Source organism: Anolis carolinensis, chromosome 5 (assembly GCF_035594765.1).
Source record: "Anolis carolinensis isolate JA03-04 chromosome 5, rAnoCar3.1.pri, whole genome shotgun sequence".
Lineage (NCBI taxonomy): Eukaryota > Metazoa > Chordata > Lepidosauria > Squamata > Dactyloidae > Anolis > Anolis carolinensis.
Window position 1 is genome coordinate 6,387,019 of NC_085845.1, and position 24,801 is coordinate 6,411,819.

At 42.7% G+C, this 24,801-nt stretch overlaps 1 protein-coding gene across 2 annotated transcripts in view; it reads left to right on the forward strand.

Annotated features, from left to right (window-relative positions):
* gfra4 (GDNF family receptor alpha 4) overlaps positions 1 to 24,801 on the forward strand; it is a 223,647-nt gene that overhangs the window by 145,082 nt on the left and 53,764 nt on the right. For both annotated transcript variants that reach the window (XM_008117828.3, XM_016996293.2), the window contains exons 3-4: positions 14,229 to 14,309; positions 20,525 to 20,870. In XM_008117828.3, the coding sequence (XP_008116035.1) occupies positions 14,229 to 14,309; positions 20,525 to 20,870 (427 nt within the window). The remainder of the gene's footprint in view (positions 1 to 14,228; positions 14,310 to 20,524; positions 20,871 to 24,801) is intronic.

The window sequence follows — 24,801 nt, forward strand, 5'->3', positions numbered from 1 at the left end:
TATTACTGTTTTTCTTTTGATATTCGTTGTAATTGCTTTATTCTGTTTTGTGTTGGGCATCGCCCCACGTTAGCCTCCCCGAGTCCCTTTGCGGAGATGGTGGTGGGATAGAAAAATAAAGTATTATTATTATTATTATTATTATTATTATTATTATTATTAAGTGACAGAGCTTCACCCATGGGGTAAATTAGTTATTGTCAGGATCCTGTTCTTTGGCCCTGCCATGCTCTCTATGGTTCTGCAATGCAGTTATGGGTAGCAAAAGCACATGGGTGAACCATACAGAGCATGGCAGGGCGAAAGAACAGGATCCTGGCACTCATAATGCAACAGTGGCAGATACATCGATATTATGCATTGGAGTTGCATGTTGCACATTCCAGTTGTGCATTGCTTGCTGTGGTGTGCATTGGACCTTATAGTTGCGTATTATGCATCATGACTTCACCTTGTGCATGCGGCGAACAAATTGAAATTGAACCCAGACAAGACAGAAGTCCTCTTGATGAGTCGCAAGGCCAAACAGGGCATAAGGTCACAGTCTGTGTTCGATGGGGTCACACTCACCCTGAAGACGCAGGTTCACAGCTTGGGGGTTCTCCTGGATTCATTGTTGAGCCTAGAACCCCAAGTATTGGCGGTGGACAGGGGAGCTTTTGCACGATTGAAACTTGTGCACCAGTTGCGGCCGTACCTTGGGAAATCTGACTTGACCACAATGGTCCACGCTCTGGTTACATCCCAAATAGATTTCTGCAACACGTTCTATGTGGGGCTGCCTTTGAAGACTGTTTGGAAGCTTTAATTAGTCCAACGGGCGGCAGCCAGGTTGGTCACTGGATCGGCATACAACGAGCACACAACTCACCTCTTAGACCAGCTCCACTGGCTGCCAGTCTGCTACCGAGCACAATTCAAAGTGCTGCCTTTAGCCTACAAAACCCTAAATGGTTCTGGCCCAGCTTACCTGTCCAAACATATGTCTTCTTATGAACCACCTAGTAAAATAAGATCATCTGGGGAAGCCCTGCTCTCAGTCCTGCCTGCTTCGCAAGTGTGGCTGGCGGAGATGAGAGACAGGGCCTTCTTGGTGGTGGCCCCTCGCTCGTGGAACTCCCTCCCCAGCGATATAAGATCAGCCCCCTCCCTCCTGGCCTTCAGAAGGAAAGTAAAAACATGGCTCTTGGATCAAGCTTTTGGATAACTGCGCAGTGCAATAATAGATGTTTAATGTGTATAATCCTATGAGCCTTCGAGAACCCTAAGATCATCTGGGGAGGCCCTGCTCTCGGTCCGAGCTGCCTCACAAGCGCGGCTGGTGGGAACAAGGGACAGGGCCTTCTCGGTGGTGGCTTCTTGGCTGTGGAACAGAGATATACGACAAGCCCCAACCCTTTTGAGTTTTAGAAAAACTCTAAAGACATAGCTATGTGCACAAGCATTTAATGGATAAACACTATGATCCGACATGGTCTGAACTAAGATTTACGTACAAGGTTTCTGGATGAATGGATTTAAATATGTATATGTTTTTAAGTTTTGTATTATGTGTTTTAATAGTATTGTTAATTGATTTGAATAATTTTTTATTTTAATGATTCTGTTTTGGGCAGTGAATTTTGCCAACTTCTGTAAGCCTCCTTGAGTCCTCTCAGGTGAGAAAGGCGGGGTAGAAATGTTGTATATAAATAAGTAAATAAATAAATATAATGACATGGGAACGGCTTTAGACTACGATCTTTTGGATGGCGTGATTTTAAATGCTTGTAATGTTTTAAATGTTTATGCTTTAAATTTTATATCTTTACTTTATATATGTTTTGGGGTACTGAATTGTGCCATGTGTTGAGTCCCCTTCGGGGTGAGAAAGACAGGGTATAAATAGGGTACATAATAAATGAATGAATAAATAAATTGTGAAATATCACCCACTTCTGTATTAGCATAGCTTCTTCCCATGTGCATATTTATGCAATTCTGGGGGGATATTTGCAGGCAAGAATGTACACTTGCTCCATCCAAGCATGAGGCAGGTTCTCAGTCATTACTTTTGCTCTGTCCTGACCTTGCTGCCCATCAGTTTCTTTGTCGGCGGGCAAAAGCAGCAAATTATTTAAGGCTGGCAAATGCCAACCTTTCTGTTGTTTTCCAACAGACAAGACCTACAAACAAACACACACAACGACTTATAGGGCTGGGCATCAGGAGAAGACGATTGCATAAACCACTTCTCCGTGGCCTTGTCCTTATCCGTCGAAAATGGCTCAGCCTCCCAAGGGAAGGCGGTGTTTTTTGTTTTGTGTTTTTTCCCTCTTCTGATATTAAAAAAAAACTTCCTACACTATTTGCCTCAATAATACTCAGCGAGATGAGTCGGTACACTGGAGCATTTTACGGTCCTTGGAGCAGATGAAAGGGGGAACAAGTGATTGAATATAATTAGCTTCATGTCTTTGGCGGGGAGGGTTGTGCCGGGGCTGGATGTCATTATCGCAGGGCGCGCTCTCGCTCCCCACTACAAAGGGCAGCCGACAACGAGAAGAGAGGAAGGACACACAAAGGTGTGTGTAGGCTCAAGCGGACACACAATGCAACATGGGGGAGAGGAGGAGGAGACTGGAGGGATCTGAAGCATCCAACACTGAGAGCTAGGGCACAGCAAGGTCATAATAATAAGGGCACAACACAGCTCTCTCTGGATATTGCCCATTAAGGGAGAGACTCTGGGCATGCCCAGAGGCACACTCTCCTTCATTAATGCTCCCCACAAAACAAGGCTTTGGTGCAGTGGTTCTCAACCTGTGGGTCCCCAGGGGTTTTGGCCTACAATCCCCAGAAATTGCAACCAGTTTATCAGCTGTTAGTATTTCTGGGAGTTGAAGGCTAAAACATCTGGGGACCCCCAGATTGAGAACCACTGATTTAATTATCCGTTACTTCCATTCAAATACTGTGAAGCCTTTATCCACAGTTTCCTTTATCCACATCCAACAAAATATCGGATAATACAAGGGTTGAATGAAAAGTAATGCCTCCAACTTCGTAACTCCTCAACAGATGGCATTACTGTTGAGGATAATTATTTCAGATAGCATAATTAATAGACGTAATTAACATACAGTTAATTAAAACAATGAAAATAATGGCTGAGCTCACCAGACTACAATGACTTTTGCCTGTTGTTTCATGGAAATCACATTTCCATCAAATTTCACTAAGCAAGTGAAAGAATAACATTACTGGAACCAGCCATTGCATAAGCCACTGCACGATGCCAGTACTTTGGTGATACAAATTCATAGCCTCGCATTCCTACCCATGTTGGCTATATCCAGCACATTACACAACGAGGGTTGAATGAAAAGTAATGCCTCCACCTTCGTAACTCCTCAACAGATGGCAGTCCTGGTCTGCAGCAGGTCCTGGCTTGTTCAGAAGATTCTCCTCTGCAGTTCCATTTGGCGGGAAGCCTTAGCATTGAACGGTTGTGTTGTTAAAGTTCAAAGTATGGAACCCTGCGCAGACGGTCGGTCAATGCGACTTAAGCATCGTGCAGGCATTGAATTCTTGACAGTGGAAGGTGTCACCCCAAAGGAGATTCATCAGAAAATGCAAGCTGCTTATGGGGATTGTGTTGATGTGAGTCCTGTGCATCATTGGGCGAGTAAGTTTAAAGATGCTGAGGTCGGAACATCTGACTTGAATGACAAACAAAGAGTTGGACGTCCTGTGACAGCAACCACTGAGTTTCACAAGAAGCAAAAGGTGGACAGATTGATTCAGGACGATCGTATCACTCAGAGAGAAATTTCAAGCATAATCGGCATCTCACAAGAATGTGTGGATCACATTGTTGCTTTGCTTGGCTTGTGCACAATGGGGACTGTGAGATGCTGGTTGCGGAAACAGAGTGTCGACTTCTTCCATGTCGGCTTCAGAAAACTTGTTCATTGTTGGCAGAAATGTATCCAAATGTCTGGTGATTATGTGGAAAAGTGAATAGTGGTAGTTAAAGAGCACATTCTAAGGATTATTTCTGCATTTGTTTTATTAAAATATTCCCATCCAAACCCAAGCAATGAAGGTGGAGGCATTACTTTTCATTCAATCCTCGTAGAGTCACAGAGTGTGATGTCTCATGGGCCATGTAGTCCTGTTCCTAGTACTATGGTGACAGATGAAGAGGAAAACTTTGGTTTCCCACCGATTCAGCCAGAATCGGAGGCCCTGCACCTGCAGGATGTTTGCCCTCAAGAAATCAGCCCAACAAGCCTTGGGCAGAATTCTCCCCCGTTCTCTCGCCGGGATGATTATAATCGAGATAGAGGTGCTCGGGAGGCGAGTCGCCGAAGCGCCAGGATCGCTGCCAGACAATTAGCTGATTAAGCCTGTTTCCCTTGGGAAATCTTAAGGAGTCATGCATCTGGACACAGTTTGGGTTTCGCTTCTTGTTCCCCAGGGAAAGTGTTCCTTGGCGGGAAAACAAGATACTATATAGCTATTTCCCGCAAGGGGGATCCTTGCGGAGTCAATTCGTCAGCTTCTGGAGTGAGTTCGTGTGTAGACTACGCTACTCCAGTTCCTTTGTTTCCAGGACCTTGCCACGGATCTTGTACCAGTTCCAAGCCAGCCTTGTTCCCCGGACCTCGTCACGGACCACGTTCTTGCTTCTTGCTTCTTGCTGCCTCGTATCAAGCCTTGTTGCCAAGAATCCAGTTTGTTTCTCAGCCTTGTTGTCAAGCTCCATTGGACTAAAGGACCTTGTCATTTCCCCATACTTTGCTTGGCAAAGTGTGTGTTTCGGTTATTGGATTATAACTTTGGACTCTAATATCTCTTATTGGACATTGTTTTCCTGGACTATATTTGACCTTTCCTGAAAGGTCTACTTCTGAACTTTATTCTTCACTTGTTTTTATTGACTCTATATATTCCTTTAATAAAGATATTAGATAGAATCTGGCCTCTGCGCATGGTTATTGGTGCTCCGTAGCCTGGGTCTTGACACAGAGTTGGAAGAAACCACAAGGGTCATCCAGTCCAACCCCCTTCTGCTATGCAGAAAGACATAATCAAAACAGTCCCGATAGATGGCCACCTGGCATAAAAACCTCCAGAAAAGGAATGACTCCACTGGACACCGAATCAGCATAGTCCAAGAGCCTCTGACCCCCAGGAAGTTCTTCCTAATGTTTAGGTGGAATCTGATGCAATGAGTTCAATGATGGATATATTGTTCCACCCAATTCACACTAATGGTTGGGACAACAACACTATACACAACTATGGTGCCTTCGCTCCTCTTTTTAACTGCCATTGGTCATCCTATGGACTGCTGAGATGTGTAACCTATGGAAGATGCTCAAAGATTTCTGTTTGATTTTAAGCTGTCAACCACAGATGGTCGTAAATAGAACTATGGCAGTTAAATCAAATCATATAACATGATGAATTGTGTTATTTGTATGGGCCCCTGAACCTCTCCAGACTTCTAGTCAGTGGACCCAGATTGGGGCAAAACTGGCTTGTAACCTCACCAGGAAAGGCATAAAATCCATGATCTGGAAACTGTATATCCTTATGAGGAGCCGCTTAAGAAGCTGGGTATATTTAGCCTGGAGAAGAGAAGGTTGAGAGAGAAAGGACACAATAACTATGTTTAAATGTTTGAAAGGATATCACATTGAGGAGTGGCAAGCTTGTTTCCTGCTGTTCTAGAATCTAAAACACAGAGTAATGGATTTAAATTGCAGGAAAAGAGATCCCACCAAAACATTATCATATATGCTTCCTTGGAGTCCAACATTAGAAAATGTTGACCATTTCTGCTCCCTTGGCAGCCACGTCTCCACAAAGTCATTATTGACTCTGATATACAACATCGCCTGAGCTCTGCGAGTGCAGCATTTCTCCGAATGAAGCAGAAAATGTTTGAGGATGGGGACATCTGTACGGATATCAAGGTGCTTGTTTATAAAGCTATTGTCCTCCCAACCCTATACGACTGCCAAACATGGACTGTCTACAGACGTCACACTCAACTCCTGGAATGATTCCATCAGTGTTGCCTCTGAAAAATCCTGCAAATCTCTTGGTAAGACAGGCGGACAAATGTCAGCGTGTTGGAAGAAGCAAAGACCACCAGCACTGAAGCGATGGTCCTACGCGATCAACTCCACTGGACTGGCTTTATAAACAAGCACCTTGGTATCTCTACTGATGTTCTGACCCTCAGACATTCTCGGCTTCATTCGGAAAAATGCTGCACTCGCAGAGCTCAGACGATGTTGTATTTCAGCATCAATGTTGACTTTTTTGAAGAAGTGGCTGCCAAGGTAGCAGAAATGGTCAACATTTTTTAATGTTACACCATTAAGCTGTATTTCTAGCTTTGCAGAGGGATTGGCTGATGATTGCTGGAAGAGCACTTGGTTTTCTCGATGTTCGATGATCACCATCTCCCAAAGCAGTTACTATACTCCCAACTCAAGAATGGGAAATGTAATGTTGGTGGACAGGAATAGAGATGTGCTTAAAGCCGACCATAAAAACTGTGGCATAGACTGAGAACTGGGAAACCCTGGCCCTTGAGCGCTCTAACTGGAGGTCAGCTGTGACCAGCAGTGCTGCAGAATTCGAAGAGGCATGAATGGAGGGTGAAAGGGAGAAACATACCAAGAGGAAGGTGCATCAAGCCAACCCTGACCAGGACTGCCTTCCATCTGGAAACCGAAGTCTTCACTGCGGAAGAACATGCGGGTCAAGAATAGGTCTCCACAGCCGCCTACAATGCATCCACCATCAAGATACTACATTTGGAAGACCATCATCCTCAAGCTACAAAGGATTGCCTAATGCAATGCCTACATGCCAGAATGAGGTTGGACTGGATGACCATTGGGGATCATTATATGATTCTATGAAAGAAAGAAAACCGATCTCTAGCTTCACTTTATAAGAAGCTTTCGGTAGTCACATAAACTATCCAAAACATATCTGTTCGCTTCTGCAAGGCCCATCTGACCTGATTGTTTCCTTTCAGACATGCATATGGTTCGCTTGGGACAAAACGTCTGCAGAAATAAGACTCAGCTGTTCTTCTCCTTGTTGTTTTATGTGGCGCAGGAAGCTCTCGCTATTCTTTCTGCGCTATTTTCTGCCTCTGGTACCAATTTTTCTGTTGAAGAAGTAATGCCCCAAAACACATCTACTTCATTAACTGAGCTATACCTGTACAGCGAAAACATCGTGTAGGTTAATTAAAACATAAAAGAGATTAAAACATAATGGGAAGGCATCAGAAAAAGGAAATCAGCCGCTTGGATTAGAAAGCAAGTCAGCTCCGCTGCCAATAGCAAGGCGAACAAGAAAATAGTCCAGATTGCAGAGTCTAAAAGGGTCACGAAACCTGAACATCTTGCATATTTTTTAAATCTTTCTTACTAAGTTTCATATTTGCATGCATTGTAAGTATGGATAATTCCCACTGTGGCCAGGCAGTTTTCATTAATAGCCAGGGTATAACATTTCTGCTATTCTGTATAGTCTTTAATAAGAGCTTGGAAAGGTTACTTTGAGGATCCAGGAATCCCCTGGCTGGCTGGAGATTCCAAGAATTGTATTCCAGAAAAAGTAACTTTTCTAAGCTTTGACACAAATAGGCCTTTCTTCTCCATTTCCTCCTCCACCACGTTCTCTTCCTCCATAAAAGTGTCTAATCCCTCTCACCATGTCTTCTGGCAATGAGTTCCAGAGACCTCTTAGATGTTTAGTTTGGGGATACATCTTTAAATGAACCTTTTTTGCCAAAAAGATTTCTACTACAGCTTTCAGTATTCCATAGCATGGAGCCATGGCAATTAAAATGGTATCAAACTGCATTAATTCAACTGTGTAGAAGATGTCTCCTAGTGCATGTGACTTGCACATTTGGCGATAGTGTTTCAATAAATATCTTATTGAGTCTCAACCAAATCATCCTAGTTTGTGGCAGCCATAAAAACAAAGTTTCTGGAGTAGAACAACTACTTTCAAAGCAAGGACTGTACAACGAAACAGGAAATAACACTTTCAAACCAGGAACACATTTTAAAAAGTCATTACATACTGTTATTTGTTATGAATCTGCATTACAGAATATCAGCCATGTCTTCCAAATATAAAATGGGATGTGTATGAGAACCTCAAAGAAGTTGGTAGCAAAGAATTATTAAAAGGTAAAGATAAAGGTTTCCCCTGCCGTTAAGTCTAGTTGTGTCCAACTCTGGGGGTTGGTGCTCATCTCCATTTCTAAGCCGAAGAGCCGGCATTGTCCGTAGACACCTCCAAGGTCATGACTGCATGGAGCACCGTTACCTTCCCACCGGAGCGGTACCTATTGATCTACTCACATTTGCATGTTTTCGAACTGCAAGGTTGACAGAAGCTGGAGCTAAAGTGGGCGCTCATTCTGCAGTCTGCAAGTTCAACAGCTCAGCAATTTAACACACTGCACCACTGGGGGCTCAAAGAATTATTATTATTATTATTATTATTATTATTATTATTATTTGAAGAGAAAAAGTGGGGTATAAATAAATATAATAAGAAGAATTATTATTGTTGTTGTTGTTTATTTATACCCCACTTTTTCTCTCCACAAGGAGACTCAAAGTGGCTTACATTAAAAGCATTTCAATATAATTGAAAATCTACAAATACACAAATAGTAAAACAGAATTAAATATCAATGGTATTTTGAAAAATCACAGTTAAATGACTCCCAAGTGAGTGGAGCCATGAATGCAGTCCAGCGATAGAGAGCATTGAAGGTGCTGTCCAAGGTACTGAAGTCAGTTTAGTAATACGATTCAGCACTTTGGAGAGGTCCTTTACAACATTAAAACCTGGACTGGATTCATGGCCCCAATTGAAGTCATGTTCAGTTTATTGTTGGACAACAGGTTGAACATGAGCCAAGAGTGTAATGGCAGCAGCTAAACAAGCCAATGGCATTTTGGGCTGCATCAAAAGAAACATAGTGTCTAGATCAAGGGAAGTCATGGCGCCTCTCTATTTTGCTTTGGTCAGACCTCACCTGGAATAAGGCTGTGTCCAATTCTGGATAAAGCAATTTTAGACAGATATTGGCTCTAAGCTGGAATGAGTGTGACTAAAATGATCAAAGGTCTGGAGACCATGAATCTCTCTGAGGAGCAGCTTAAAAGACTGGGTAATATTTATCCTGCAGAAAAGAAGGCTGGGAGGAGACATGAGAGCCATGTTGATTACATATCTGAAAGCATGTCATAAGGAAGAGGGAGCAAGCTTATTCTCTGCTGCCTTGGATACAAAGACTTGAAGCAGTGGGTTCAAATGACAAGAAAAGAGATCCCACATGAACATTAGGAAGAACTTCCTGATGGTACGAGCTGTTCAACAGTGGAACTCTCTGCCTCAAAGTCCATTGGAAGCTCCTTCCTTGAAGACTTTCTGTTGTGGTTCAGTCTGATGGTGAAGGGGTTTTGGGTTTATGCAGGCTGACCATGGAAGTGTTGATGAGGGAAATGTTGAAGGCTCTGAATTGTTAGAGAGGCCGCAGATTAACAGTGAAACAGAAGCCAGTAAAAAAACAGACTAGCAATGAAGCAGAAGCCAGTGATAAGGGTGACCTTTCACAGGATTCAGAACATCAAAAGAGTTCAGAACATCAACAAGTCCCAGGTGTTTCTGGCAGTGAGTCAGAGGAGTCTTCCTTAGATAGGGATACAAGGTTAAGGTTAAAAGTTCATCGTCCCAGACATTCTCTTAGGATAGCTGGTAAATGTGTGGGAACCCAAGGACAAAGGAATGCTTTCTTAGCCTGTAAGCATGGTTAAATAAGGGAAAAACAGGGAAAGATTTCAGACGAAGCACCATTGGTTTTGGAAGAAGAGTTCCTGTCTTGTCTATGCTCTTGGAAAAGTATTCTTGTTTTTGTTCCTGCCTGGATCTTGTATTTTGGATGGTGTTTTGAAGCTCATGCTGCCTTGTTTTCAGGATTTATTTGTGGCATTAGAGACTTTGAACTACATTCTACTGACTGCCTTTCCATTGGATTATTGTTGTTTACTGACTGCATTTACATTTGGATGTTTGCTTTCTTTACTGCTTTTTATTCAGACTTTGCTATCTTTTATCAATAAACTGTCTAAACCAAATTTGCTCTGGTGGTATGTGTGTAAGAGCTCTGAGTTGCAACACTTTCAAACAGAGGCTGGGTGGCCATCTGTCAGGGGTGCTTTGATTGTGCAAAGAAGGAGGTTGGACTAGATGGCCCATGTGGTCTCTTCCAACTCTGTTATTCTATTCTATGTTTCTGTAAGCACAGATAAGAAGGCAAGGGGTGCATCCACATTATAGAATTAATGCAGTTTGACATCCCTTTAACAGCCATCATTCAATGCTATCAAATTCTGGTGAGGCCCCAACACTCCTTGGCATAGAAGGCTAAAGACCTCGGAAAACTACAACTTTCAGGATTCTATCGCATTTCGCCACGGCAGTTAAAGTGGCATCAAACTGCATTAATTCTTCAGTGTTCAGATATCGGTCCCTGGGTCAGCAGAGCTGATGAAAACCAATGCCAGAAGGCATTACTTAGCCCACTGAGCCGAAAGCCTTCATTTACAAGTATTGATTTTAATCCTGTTTCCTCAAGTGCATCACTTATTCCCCAAAGAATGGCAAATAGTGATTTGTTGATATAACCATTAAAAACATGTTGATTTACAACCATGCAGAGTTTCCCTGTGGTTTTTAGTATATCTTCGCTTCTGTCTATGGCAGCGCACTGTCGCTATATGCATTTATTTGAGCAATTATAGATTTTTTCCACCCTCCCTTTCTTTCCTGGTTGTATGTGTGTGAATGTATAAACGAGGCATTTTTTACAGCTTTAGAAAAACTCGGGATGGTAAATTGCTTATTGTTCAAAATAGCTCTGCCCCTGGTTTTGTGCAGGAGAAGAGATAAAATAGAAGTCGGGAAAAGCACTCTCGCCAGAAAAGAAAAGAGAAAAAAAGCCATAGAAAGCTGAGAAATCAATCTTGCAATAAGCTTTCTCATTTTTTTAAAAAAAGGCACCCAGGTTCCCCTTCCAGAATTCATCCATATTTCATGCTGTTCACACTGATCTCCCAAATGTAATTGAGCCCTGGGAGGCTTTGGGTGCATCCGCACTGTAGAATTAATGCAGTTTGACACCACTTTAACTGCCATGGCGTAATGCTATGGAATCCTGGAAGGTGAAGTTTTGCAAGGTCTTGAGCCTTCTCTACCAAAAAGGGCTGGTGCCTTATCAAACTGCAACTCTCAGGATCCCATAGAACTTTGCCATGGCAGTTCAAGTGGTGCCAAACTACAATAACTCTACAATGTAGATGCACCCACCCATAGTTAACATGGTGAATGTTGGATATGTTCCCATAACCTCCAGACTGGACAGCTAAAGCAAGTTGTGAATGGGGCTTCATAAAATCATGCTGTAATATGTATCTTTTATAATCATACATTTTAACATCTGTATTTGTGTTATTTTTGCAATGTTTATGTTTTTTAATAATTATGTAGCCTATATCAAGCCATGAGAAGAGGCGGGAAATAAATAAATTACTATTATTATTTTATTATGACACCGCAAACAAGATAGATATGCTGGATTTCATATCACAAAATCACAAGTCAAACACTTCCCAAGTGTCTAGGACTGTGTGAGGTATTTTCGGATGATGCGCGCAGATCCCAGTTGGGTGGCCTTTTGCAGTTGACAGATCGTGATTTTGTCAATGTCTATTGTTTCCAAATGCCAGCTGAGATCTTTTGGCACGGCATCCAGTGTGCCCATCACCACCGGGACCACCTGCACTGGTGGTTATTATTATTATTATTATTATTATTATTATTATTATTATTATACATTTGGAATCATAAACTTTCTTTGAAGACTGCTCACAATCTTCATCTGGACTGTAATACATTCTGTTGCTTTTTTTTATCGTGTCAGAAGTGACTTGAGAACATCTTACAAGTCGCTTCTGGTGTGAGAGAATTGGCCGTCTAGAGAGACGTTGCCCAGAGGACGCCCGGATGTGTTACCATCCTGCTGGGAGGCTTCTCTCATGTCCCCGCAAGCTAGAGCTGACAAATGGGAGCTCACCCCATCTCCTGGATTTGAACCGGCAACCTTCAGGTCAGCAGTTCAGCTGGCACAAGGGTTTAACCAATTGCGCCGTCTCGGCTCCAGCATTCTATTGCTTTTGAGCAGGCACATATTTAGCCAGATATATACCAGTGATTCTTAATCAGAATCATAGAATTGGAATGGTCATCCAGTCCAACCCACTTCTGCCATGACACAATGCTGACAGAGGCCCATCCAGCCTTGGTTTAAAAACTTCAAGGGGGAACTCAATACAATCTAAGACAGCATATTTCAATATCAAAGAGCTCTTATCATCAGGAAGTTCTTCCTAATATTTAGGTGGGATCTCTTTTCCTATAGATTGGATCCATTGCTCTGTGTCCAGGTCTCTGGAATAGCAGAGAAACAAGCTGATTCCATTTTCAATAAGACATCTTTTCAACCATGGAAACAAAGGCTATCATGTCCCCTCTTCACTTTCTCTTTCCCAGCATACCCAACTCTCTAAGATGCTCTGCATAGATATTCATGGTTTCCAGATCTTTGCCCATTTTCTCTGCCTCAACGTGTGATGGAGTCTCCTTCTCCAGAGGTTTTTCAACAGAGGCTGAATGGCCATCTGTCAAGAGGGCTTAGATCAGTGTTTCTCAACCTGGGGGTCGGGACACCTAGGAGGGTGAACTATAAATCCCAGCAACTACAACTCCCAAATGTCAAGGTCTATTTCTCCTAAACTCCACCAGTGTTCAAATTTGGGCATATTGAGTATTAATGCAAAGTTTGGTCCAGATCCATCATTGTTTGAGTCCACAGTGCTCTCTGGATGTAGGTGAACTACAACTCCCAAACTCAAGGTCAATGCCCACCAAACCCTTTTAGCATTTTCTGTTGGTCCTGGGAGTTCTGTGTGTCGAGTTAGGATCCATTCCATCATTGGTGGTGTTCAGAATGCTCTTTGATTGTAGGTGAACTATAAATCCCAGCCACTACAACTTCCAGATGTCAAGGTCTATTTTCCCCAAACTCCATCAGTGTTCAAATTTGGGCATATAGAGTATTTGTGCCAAGTTTGGTCCAGATCCATCATTGTTTGGAATCCACAGTGCTCTCTGGATGTAGGTGAACTACAACTCCCAAACTCAAGGTCAATGCCCGCCAAACCCTTCCAGCATTTTCTGTTGGTCATCAGAGTTCTGTGTGCCAAGTTTGGTTCAATTCCATCTTTGATGGAGTTCAGAATGCTCTTTGATTGTAGGTGAACTATAAATCCCAGCAACTACAACTCCCAAATGGCAAAATCAATCCCACCCCAACCCCACCAGTATTCAAACTTTTTTTTTTTTCGTGTCAGGAGTGACTTGAGAAACTGCAAGTCGCTTCTGGTGTGAGAGAATTGGCCGTCTGCAAGGACATTGCCCAGGGGACATTGCTTGGATGTTTTGATATTTTTACCATCCTTGTGGAAGGCTTCTCTCATGTCCCCGCATGGAGCTGGAGCTGATAGGGGGAGCTCATCCACGCTCTCCCTGAGTGGGATTTTAACCTGGCAGCTTTCAGATCAGCAACCCAACCTTCAAGTCACAAGGCTTTAATCCACTATGCCACGGGGGGCTCCAGGTGTTCAAGTAAACAATATTCAAACTTGGGCATATTGGGTATTTGTGCCAAATTTAGTCCAGTGAATGAAAATACATCCTGCATATCAGATATTTACATTACAATTCATAACAGTAGCAAAATTACAGTTATTAATTAGTAATGAAAATAATTTTATTGTTGGTGGTCACCACAACATGAGGAGCTGTATTAAGGGGTTGTGGCATTAGGAAGGTTGAGAACCACTGGTATAGACTTTCCAGACCTTTGCCCATTTTCTCTGCTTTGTCTTGTGATGGAGTCTCTTTCTCTAGAGGTTTTTCAACAGAGGCTGAATGGCCATCTGTCAGGAGGGCTTTGATTGTGTGTTCCTGCTTGAATAAGGTTGTACTGCATGACCCCTTTGGAGGATGGAGAAGAAAGATTTCCATTGTTGGAATGACACTTGTTTCTTTTTCTTCCCCATTAGGCATGAATGTCATGGAGAGCTCCCCATACGAACCCTTTGTGCGGGGCTTCGACTACGTCCGGTTAGCTTCCATCACTGCAGGTGAGCCTGGACGACATTCTAAAAAGAAATATTATATGTTGTGTGCGTTCAAATAATTTTTCTTATGATAGTTTTCTGAGGCTGAAAGGGTGTAACGTGCCTAAGGTCATGTCTGCACAGGTCTTCAAGTCATAATCTAGTCCTTAAATCCTTGCCCCATATTGATGTATAAACCAAAATTACACATCCTTGACTAATGCTGTCCGATGTATTCCCTGTGCAGAGAATAATAATGTACGAGGGTTATCCAGAAAGTAGATTACGTTTTGGAATTAAAAATGAACAAAGTATAGGAGAAAACATTTACCATATGCAGTTGAAAGCCACACTCAAATACCACTTCCCAACATAGTCGCCATTCAAATCTAGGCACTTCTCATAGCGATGAATGAGCTTGGCAACTCCTTCCCCACAAAACTCTGCCGCTTGCGTCCTCAATGCAGCATTTTGGCGACGATACGCAGCTGCGGGAAGGGATGAGGATGCAAGCGGCAGAGTTTTGTGGGGAAGGAGTTGCCAAGCTCATTCATCACTATGATAAGTGCCTAGATTTTAATGGCAACTATGTTGAAAAGTGGTATTTGGGTGTAGCTTTCAACTGCATATCGTAAATGTTTTCTCCTATACTTTGTTCATTTTTAATTCCAAAATGTAATCTACTTTCTGGATGACCCTCGTATTTTGCATGGAAAAATAGACCCCTATGCAGAAAATGTGTTTTTCGTGCATAATACTCAGGGTGTATCTCCACCGAATGCAGTTTTTTACCACTTTAACTGCTGCGATGCAATGCTCTGGAACCCTGAGAGTTGTATCTTTGCCATCCCAGGATCCCATAGCATTAATTCATATTTATTTATTATTATTTACAGTATTTATATTCCGCCCTTCTCACCCCGAAGGGGACTCAGGGCGGATCACATTATACACACATAGGACAAACATTCAATGCCCATAAACACATCAAACAGAGACCCAGACAGAGACAGACGCAGAGGCAATTTAACCTTCTCCTGAGGGGATGTTCGATTCTGGCCACAGAGGGGAGCAGCTGCTTCATTATCCACTCTGACGGCACTTCCTCATTCCAGGTCGTAAATTAGTTAAACTTGCCTCCCCACTTTTATAAGTGGTACCTTATTTCCTACTTGATAGATGCAACTATCTTTCGGGTTGCTAGGTCAGCAAAGATCAGGGGCTATTTTTTATTTTTAATTGACAGGTGCTCACCCCACCACGGGCTGGCCTCGAACTCATGACCTAAAAGGACAATGGGTTCCCCTAAACTATGAAGACCAAAATCCACTGCTTGTGGTGATATGAAAATAATCAAACAAACTCAATGTATATCCAAAAAACAGGACTGTCCCAATCGTATATAAGTAGAAATCAATGGTTCTTCTCTTGAAGTATAAGGACAAGTTTTTCATGTGAGTAAATGTCCTGTTCTACTCATATAATAAAGAACAGGACATTTACTCACATGAAAAACTTGTCCTTATACTTCAAGAGAAGAACCGTTGATTTCTACTTATATACGAGACAGTCCTGTTTTTTGGATATACATTGAGCTTTTTGGATATACATTGAGTTTGTTTGATTATTTTCATATCACCACAAGCAGCGGATTTTGGTCTCGAACTCATGACCTCATGGTCAGAGTGATTTATTGCAGCTGCTCAACAGCCTGCGCCACAGCCCGGCCCCATAGCCATTAAAGTGAGTGTCAACTGTGTTAATTCCACTGCGTAGATGCGGCCTAAGTGTCTCTGCATAGATGAAATGGAAGACGCAACTGGGAACGGGACAGAAATGTGTGCATTCTCTTGGAAGCCAAAGCAGTGGGAATTCTCCATTATTGCCTGCTAGGATAACAAACGCAAATATTTACATTCCCAGTGAGAGCCCAGCAAAGGTTCCTCAAGACTCCAAGCAAAGCACTTTTCAGTTTCCCGAGCTGTTCTATTTCTGGGCAGGCTGACAAAGGAGAATTAAGAAATATATTTCCCTTAACCTTTTAAAATCCCTAGCTAATTTTCTTGACGGTGGGAATGTATCTTTTTTTTAATGCGCCAATTTGTCTTTGGCCAAAGGCATGGGGCCCATTTCCTTTGACATGAAACAACCAGTAATGGGTGGTGAGTGTGTTGTCAAAGGCTTTCATGGCCAGGATCACAGGGTTGTTGTATGTTTTTCGGGCTGTGTGGCCATGTTCCAGAAGCATTCTCTCCTGACGTTTCACCCACATCTATGGCAGGCATCCTCAGAGGTTGTGAGGTCATACAACAACCCCCAATGGGTGGTGACTTCCTTGAGGTGCATCTACACTGTAGAATTAGTGCAGTTTGGGGCCACTTTAACTGCCATGGCTTAATGCGATGGAGTCATGGGAGTTTCACAAGGTTTTTAGCTTTCTCTACCAAAGAGTGCTGCTCAACAAACTACGAGTCCCATGATTCCATAGCATTAAGCCATGGCAGTTAAAGAGGTGTCAAACTGTATTAATTCTGTAGTGCAGACACACCTCTTGTCAGTGGGATGGTAAAGCAATTCCAGGTTTTAATCTCAGCATTATTGGAGCCCTCGATGGCTCAGCGAGTTAAACCACTGAGATGCTGAACTTGCTAACCGAGAGGTTGGCAATTTGAATCCGGGGAGCTGAGTGAGCTCCCGCTGTTAGCCCCAGCTTCTGTCAACCTAGCAGTTTGAAAACATGCAAATGTAAGTAGATTAATAGGTACTGCTTCTGCAGGAAGGTAACGGCGTTCCATGCAGTCATGCCGGCCACATGACCTTAGAGGTGTCTATGGACAACGCCTGCTCTTCAGCTTAGAAATGGAGAGGAGCATCAACTCCCAGAGTCAGACATGACTCGACTTAATGTCAGGGGAAAACCTTTACCTCTACCTATTATAGGTGCTTTCCATGCTTTTCGAGCATGAGGTTACATTACTTCCATTTTCTGGAATATTTGCACCTACAGAATGAGCTATTTTGGAGATGGGACCCAAATCTAAACATGAAATGCACTGACGCATAGCCTAAAGATCATTGTGAACACAGTATTTTTAATACTTTTGTGCATGGAACCAAGGGAGCGTAGATTGTGTTATGGAAAGTCTCCAAAATACCAGGCATTTAAAAGACAAAGCTTGGCACAGCAGAGTGGTTTACTCACACAGCAGGAAACAACCCTGTGGCTGAAGGATTCTTGAGCTTAGAAACAACAAGCAGCAGAGTCTCTCTTAAAGTTTCAAAGGGTTTATTAAAAACCATAAAGAACTACCTTTTATAGATAGGGAAGTTAGGGCCTGAGATATCTTACTAAATCTAAATAGAGATTTGGGTTTAATCTCCATTTCCCTCTAAGATCAAAACAAAGGAAAGTTTCAAAAACTAAATTCTGCATTCAGCTCTCACACAAATACTTAGAACAGAGGGCTAGCCCTGAAGTCTTGGGTTGCTTAACACAAAAGGCACACAACCTGGGAATATCACTCAGCCTGTATCTGTCTTCTTTGCCATTGTGGATATTTTGCCGTTGTACCTTTCTGCACAACATCTCATCCCGTTTTGTGGAGCAAAGGGATGACTTCTCCTTGCCATTAACTGCCCAAAATAAGATAGCCCAGGCACCGTTCAACTGCATATTTGTCCCCAGAAGATTAAAGTTTCTATTTCTAGCAAGCTCTGATATATACTGTATATACTCGAGTATAAGCCTAGTTTTTCAGCCCTTTTTTTAAGACTGAAAAAGCCCCCCTCGGCTTATACTCGGGTGAGAGTCCTGGTTGGCTTATATTTGAGTCAGCTTATACTCGAGAATATATGGTACATTTATTATTTTTCTCTATTATTATTGGTATTATTACATTTATCTTACTTTATTTATATTATTATTAATAATACATTTATTGGGTTGTTGTATGTCTTTCGGGCTGTGTGGCCATGTTCCAGAAGTATTCTCTCCTGACGTTTTGCCCACATCTATGGCAGGCATCCTCAGAGGTTGTCCATACCTCACAACCTCTGAGGATGCCTGCCATAGATGTGGGCGAAACGTCAGGAGAGAATACTTCTGGAACATGGCCACACAGCCTGAAAGACATACAACAACCCTGTGATCCCGGCCATGAAAGCCTTCGACAATACATTTATTATTTCACTCTGATATTATTATTATTATTATTATTATTATTATTATTATTATTATTATTATTATTATTATATATTATTTTACTCTATTTATTACTACATGTATTATTTTTCTGTATTTATTATTATTATTATGACATGTATTATTTTACTCTATTATTATTAAAAGGATACATAAGCACATTTACATTGAAGAAGATGAGAATAATGATTTAATCAGAGTTGGACAGTCTTATCTTAAATTTGAGCTTTATGTAAATATTCAAAAACAGTTAACCTACTGATGCCTCAATTAATGTATTTTTATTTCTGAAATTTACCATCCTCGGCTTATACTGGAGTCAATGTTTTCCCAGTTTTTTGGTGGTAAAATTAGGTGCCTCGGCTTATATTCGGGTCAGCTTATACTCGAGTATATACGGTAACTTTCCTGGATATTGCGTAAAGAGATGTTCAGTGTTTCCTTGCGCAGTGCTCTCGGTGACGCAGAAATCTTCCTTCCACAATGAGAAGAACATGAAACTGAGCAAATCAGTATTACACTCCATCCAATAGTATGCCAATCTATAATCACAGAATAATACAGACCCCAAGGGTCATCCAGTCCATCCCCATTCTGCTGTGAAGGAAGACATCATTAAAACATTCCTGACAGATGGCCATCCATCACAAAAGTAATGACTAATCTCCATTGACTAATCTCACATTAATGTTTAGATAGGATTTCTTTTGCTGCAACTTGATGGACATTAGACTCTCAGTTAACCGGAACTCAAGCAACCAGAACTCTCAAGCAACCGGCACAAAATCAAAGAAATCATATTTTAAATAAAACGTTGCTTTTATAACACACTAGCTGTGCCCGGCCACGCGTTGCTGTGGTGAAGTATGGTGGTATGGGAAATAAAGTATTGAGGAATTGGTGGTAGTTAAGGTAAAGTGTAAAGTTTTTCCCCTGACTCTGGGGGTTGGTGCTCATCTCCATTTCTAAGCCGAAGAGCCGGCGTTGTCCGTAGACTCCTCCAAGGTCATGTGGGATAACTGCATGGAGCGGCATTACCTTTTCACCTGAGCAGTACCTATTGATGCACTCACATTTGTATGTTTTTGAACTTCTGGTTTGGCAGAAGCTGGGGCTAACAGTGGGGGCTCTCTCTGCTCCCCCAATTCAAACCTGTGGCTTTTCGGTCCAGAAATTCAGCAGCTCAGCGCTTTAACACGCTGCGCCATCAGGGGATATTATTTCCTAAAGGTTGTGAATATACAATATTTCTGATTGGTTTTTATTTTTGTCTGTTGGAGGCAAGTATGAATGCTGCAATTAGGAAAAATGATTAGGATGTAACAATTATTGCTCTCCCTCTAATTAGGACTTTATTTTTCTTTTCTTTTTGTTGTATCAACCTAGAGGCATGGATGATGGGTTGTGTTGTCAAATTTCGAGGTTGGGGGCCTGTAGTTTTGCTGTTTTGTCCGGTGCCCTGATTCCATCACTCTTTTATATATATAGACTAGCTATGCCCTGCCACGCGTTGCTGTGGCCCATTGGAATTGCACTGAATAGCTCTGGTTTTTGGGGTTTTTTAGGCCCTGTGGAGGTTTGTGACATGATATTTTGTGGTTTCAACCTCGAGGCGTGGATGATGGATTGTGCTGTGAAATTTCGAGGTTGGGGGGTGTTTAGTTTTGTTGTTTTGCTCGGTGCCAGGATTCCATCACTCTTTTATATATATAGATTAGGTATTAAATTGTTATTGTTATTATTGTTTACATCCTGCTTCGTTTCTCCCAAAGGAGACTCAAAGCAGCCAAGACTAATTAATACAGAGTTGATGGTATGGTATAGTATGAGGTATAGCAGGCCTGGGCAAACTTGGGCCCTCTTGGTGTTTTGGACTTCAACTCCCACCATTCCTAACAGCCTGCCGGCTGTTAGGAATGGTGGGAGTTGAAGTCCAAAACACCAAGAGGGCCCAAGTTTGCCCAAGCCTGCTCTAAGAGGTATCTGAGTTAGAATGGCTCCTTCTCCTTCTCTTTCTCATTCGTTGCTTCCTTTGCAGGCTCCGAGAACGAGGTGACGCAAGTCAACCGCTGCTTGGACGCGGCCAAGGCCTGCAACGTGGACGAGATGTGCCAGCGCCTCCGGACAGAGTACGTCTCCTCCTGCATCCGGAGGGCGGCCAGGGTGGACACCTGCAACCGCTCCAAGTGCCACAAGGCCTTGCGGAAGTTCTTTGACCGCGTGCCCCCCGAATACACCCACGAGCTGCTCTTCTGCCCCTGCGAGGACACGGCCTGTGCGGAGCGGCGCCGGCAGACCATCGTCCCCACCTGCTCCTACGAGGCCAAGGAGAAGCCCAACTGCCTGGCCCCGCTGGACGCCTGCAAAGGGAACTACGTCTGCAGGTAGCGTGCATTGCCCATCATTTGGAAAAAGATAAATACAGATACAGTAGAGTCTCACTTATCCAAGCTAAACGGGCCGGAAGAAGCTTGGATAAGCGAATATCTTGGATAATAAGGAGGGATTAAGGAAAATCCTATTAAACATCAAATTAGGTTATAATTTTACAAATGAAGCACCAAAACATCATGTTCTACAACAAATTTGACAGAAAAGGTAGTTCAATACACAGTAATGTTATGTTGTAATTACTGTATTTACGAATTTAGCACCAAAATATCATGATATATTGAAAAAATTGACTACAAAAATGGCTTGGATAATCCAGAAGCTTGGATAAGCGAGGCTTGGATAAGTGAGACTATACTGTATTCCCCAACATACAAACAAGTTGAGTTGTTCCAAAGTTGCATTTGTATATATGTCAGAACAGGTACATTTGTCGAGTGTAACTCCAGCCAAAACTACATATGTTGTCGAAGTTTTTAATGGCCTGAATCGCTGGGTTGCTATGGGCTTTTTCAGACTGTATGGCCATGTTGCAGCAGCATTCTCTCCTGCATCTGTGGCTGGCATCTTCAGAGATTTGTTGGAAAAGAGGCAAGTGGAGTGCCCCTGGAGTGTCCAGGGTAGGAGAAAGAACCTTTGTCTTTTTAAAGCAAGTGTGAATGTTGCAATTAGCAAGCTTGTTTAGCATTGAGTAGCTGCAAAGTCAATTAGTGAGGGTATTTGCATAAAAATAGCCTGGCCGTTGTTGTCTGGAGGCATCCTCTGTTTGGGAGATTACTTTGCAGCTGCTACTCAAGCTGGCTAATTGCAACATTCACACTTACTTCAAAAAGACAAGGGTTCTTTCTCCCACCCTGGACATTCCATAGATAGATGATGATGATGATGATGATAGATAGATAGATAGACATTCCACTTGCCTCACTTCCAACAGAACCACTGAAGATGCCATTAACCACAGATACAGGCAAAATGTCAGGAGAGAATGCTACTGGAACATGGCCATACAACCAGAAAAACTCAGAGCAATCCAAAACTAAATTTGTTTTAGCTTTGGATAGCCCCCGGTTGTTGCAACGGCTTAAACTGCTGAGCTGCTGAACTTGCTGACTGAAAGGTTGCCGGTTCTAATCCAGGGAGTGAAGTGAGCTCCCACTGTTAGCCCCAGCTTCTGCCAACCTAGCAGTTTGAAAACATGCAAATGTGAGTAGATGATTAGGTACCACTTCTGCAAGACGGTAACGGCACTCCGTGCAGTCATGCTGGCTACATGACCTTGGAGGTGTCTACGGACAACGCCGGCTCTTCGGCTTAGAAATGGAGATGAGCACCAACCCCCAGTGTCGGGCATGACTAGATTTAATGTCAGGGGAAAACGTTTACCTTTACCTTTAGCATAGGGAAGGGTGTTTGTTTTTCTGCCTGTGCTCCTGTTCAGAAAATTTCACCCCACTTTCTGTCCCTTTAAGAAATAGATTCTGAAACATTGGGCTTGTTGTGGAAACAAGGACTGGGGATAAAGCTTCCATGGAGACACCTTTTCCTTGTGATAGTAATTCTTTCAGGAGTGAATTTCCCTTCATGGGCATAGATTTCTCTCACTTCCTGCTGTCTCACCCTGCTCTTAACTAGGAGTCTCTTATAACTCAGGGACTAACTGTACTGTGTCCGGTTCTGGGCACCACCATTCAAGAAAAAGCTGGAAAGCAACCAGAGAAAGGAGACCCTCATGGTCAAACATCTGAAAGCCATGAAGAAGAGTTAAAGGAACTGGATGAGTTTATCTTGCAGGAGAGACAGAGAGTGGACATGATAACCATGTTTAATTATTCAAAATGATGTCGCATTAAGAAGGGGGCAAATTTGTTTTGTGCTGCTCCAGAGACTAAGATGCAATGGAGCCATGGGTTCACGTTGCAAGAAAAGCGATTCCACCTAAACATTAGCAAGACGTTCCTAACAATAAGAGCTATTTGACAGTGGAATCCATTGCTGCCTGGGTTTCTCGTGGGGTTTCCTTCTCTGGAGGTCTTTAAGCAGAGGCTGGATGGCCATCTGTATTGTGTCTTCCTGATTGGCAGGGATTTGGATTTGTCTCTTCCAATTCTACGAGGGTTGAATGAAAAGTAATGCCTGCACCTTCGTAACTCCTCAACAGATGGCAGTTGTGTTGTTAAAGTGCGAAGTATGGAACCCTGCGCAGACGGGGAAGCCTTAGCATTGAACGGTTGTGTTGTTAAAGTGTGAAGTATGGAACCCTGCACAAACGGGGAAGCCTTAGCATTGAACGGTTGTGTTGTTAAAGTGCAAAGTATGGAACCCTGTGGAGACAGGGAAGTCTTAGCATTGAACGGTTGTGTTGTTAAAGTGCAAAGTAAGGAACCCTGTGGCGACGGGGAAGCCTTAGCATTGAACGGTTGTGTTGTTAAAGTGTGAAGTATGGAACCCTGCGCAGACGGGGAAGCCTTAGCATTGAACGGTTGTGTTGTTAAAGTGTGAAGTATGGAACCCTGCGCAGACGGGGAAGCCTTAGCATTGAACGGTTGTGTTGTTAAAGTGTGAAGTATGGAACCCTGTGGAGACGGTCCGTCAAGCAACAAGCAGTCATTGAATTCTTGATAGCAGAAGGTGTCATCCCAAAGAAGATTAATCAGAGAATGCAAGCTGTTTATGGTGATTATGTTGATGTGATGACTGTACGTCATTGGGTGAGTAAGTTTAAAGATGTTGAGGTGGGAACATCTGACTTGCGTGACAAACAAAGAGTTGGACGTCCTGTGACAGCAACCACCGAGTTTCACAAGCAAAAGGTTGACAGATGGATCCAGGACGATTGTTGTATCACTCAGAGAGAAATTCCAAGCATAATCGGCATTTCACAAGAACATGTGGGTCATATTGTTGCTTTGCTTGGCTATCGGAAGATCTGTGCACGATGGGTCCTGTGAGATGCCGGTTGCAGAAACAGAGTGTCAACTTCTTCCATGACACCTTCAGAAAACATGTTCATGGTTGGCAGAAATGTATCCAGTTGTTTGGTGATGATGTGGAAAAGTGAATAGTCGTAGTTAAAGAGCACATTCTAAGGATTATTTCTGCGTTTGATTTATTAAAATATTCCCATCCAAACCCAAGTAACAAAGGTGGAGGCATTACTTTTTATTCAACCCTCGTACGATTGTATAAAGGCTAGGTTTCCAGAGTGGAAATTGGAGAGTGTTTCTATCTCTTTAAGAGCTGTGTAGAAGAAGGAATTTCAGCAGGTGTTGCCTCTTACCTGGCTGCGTGACAAGTCTTATGAGGAATGGCTGGGGGAGCTGGATGTGTTTATCTGAGAGGAGACTAATATATAATAGATTATAGAGTCATACAGTTAGAAGAGTTCCCCAGGGCCACTCAGTCCAGACCTCCAGCTAGGCAGAAATACGCAGTTGTGAAAGATGCCCAAATAACTGTCATAGAATCATCATACTGGAAGAGACCAACAAGGGCCATGCAGTCCAATCCCATTCTGCCAGGCAGGAAGACACAATCCAAGCCCTCCCAACAGATGGCCAAACAGCCATGCCAGGACCTCCAGAGAAAGAGATTCCACTAGACCAGTGGTTCTCAACCTTCCTAATGCCACGACCCCTTAATACAGTCCCTCATGTTGTGGTGACCCCCAACCATAACATTATTTTCATTGCTACTTCATAACTGTCATTTTGCTACTGTTATGAATCCTAATGTAAATAGCTGATATGCAAGATGTATTTTCATTCACTGGAGCAAATCTGAATATTGGCGAGATTGCAGGGATTGATTTTGTCATTTGGGAGTTGTAGTTGCTCGGATTTATAGTTCGCCTACTGTCATAGACAGAACGCCACCAAATAGGATACAACACAGTTTATTGAGGTTACAGAACTGAAAATTGCCCGT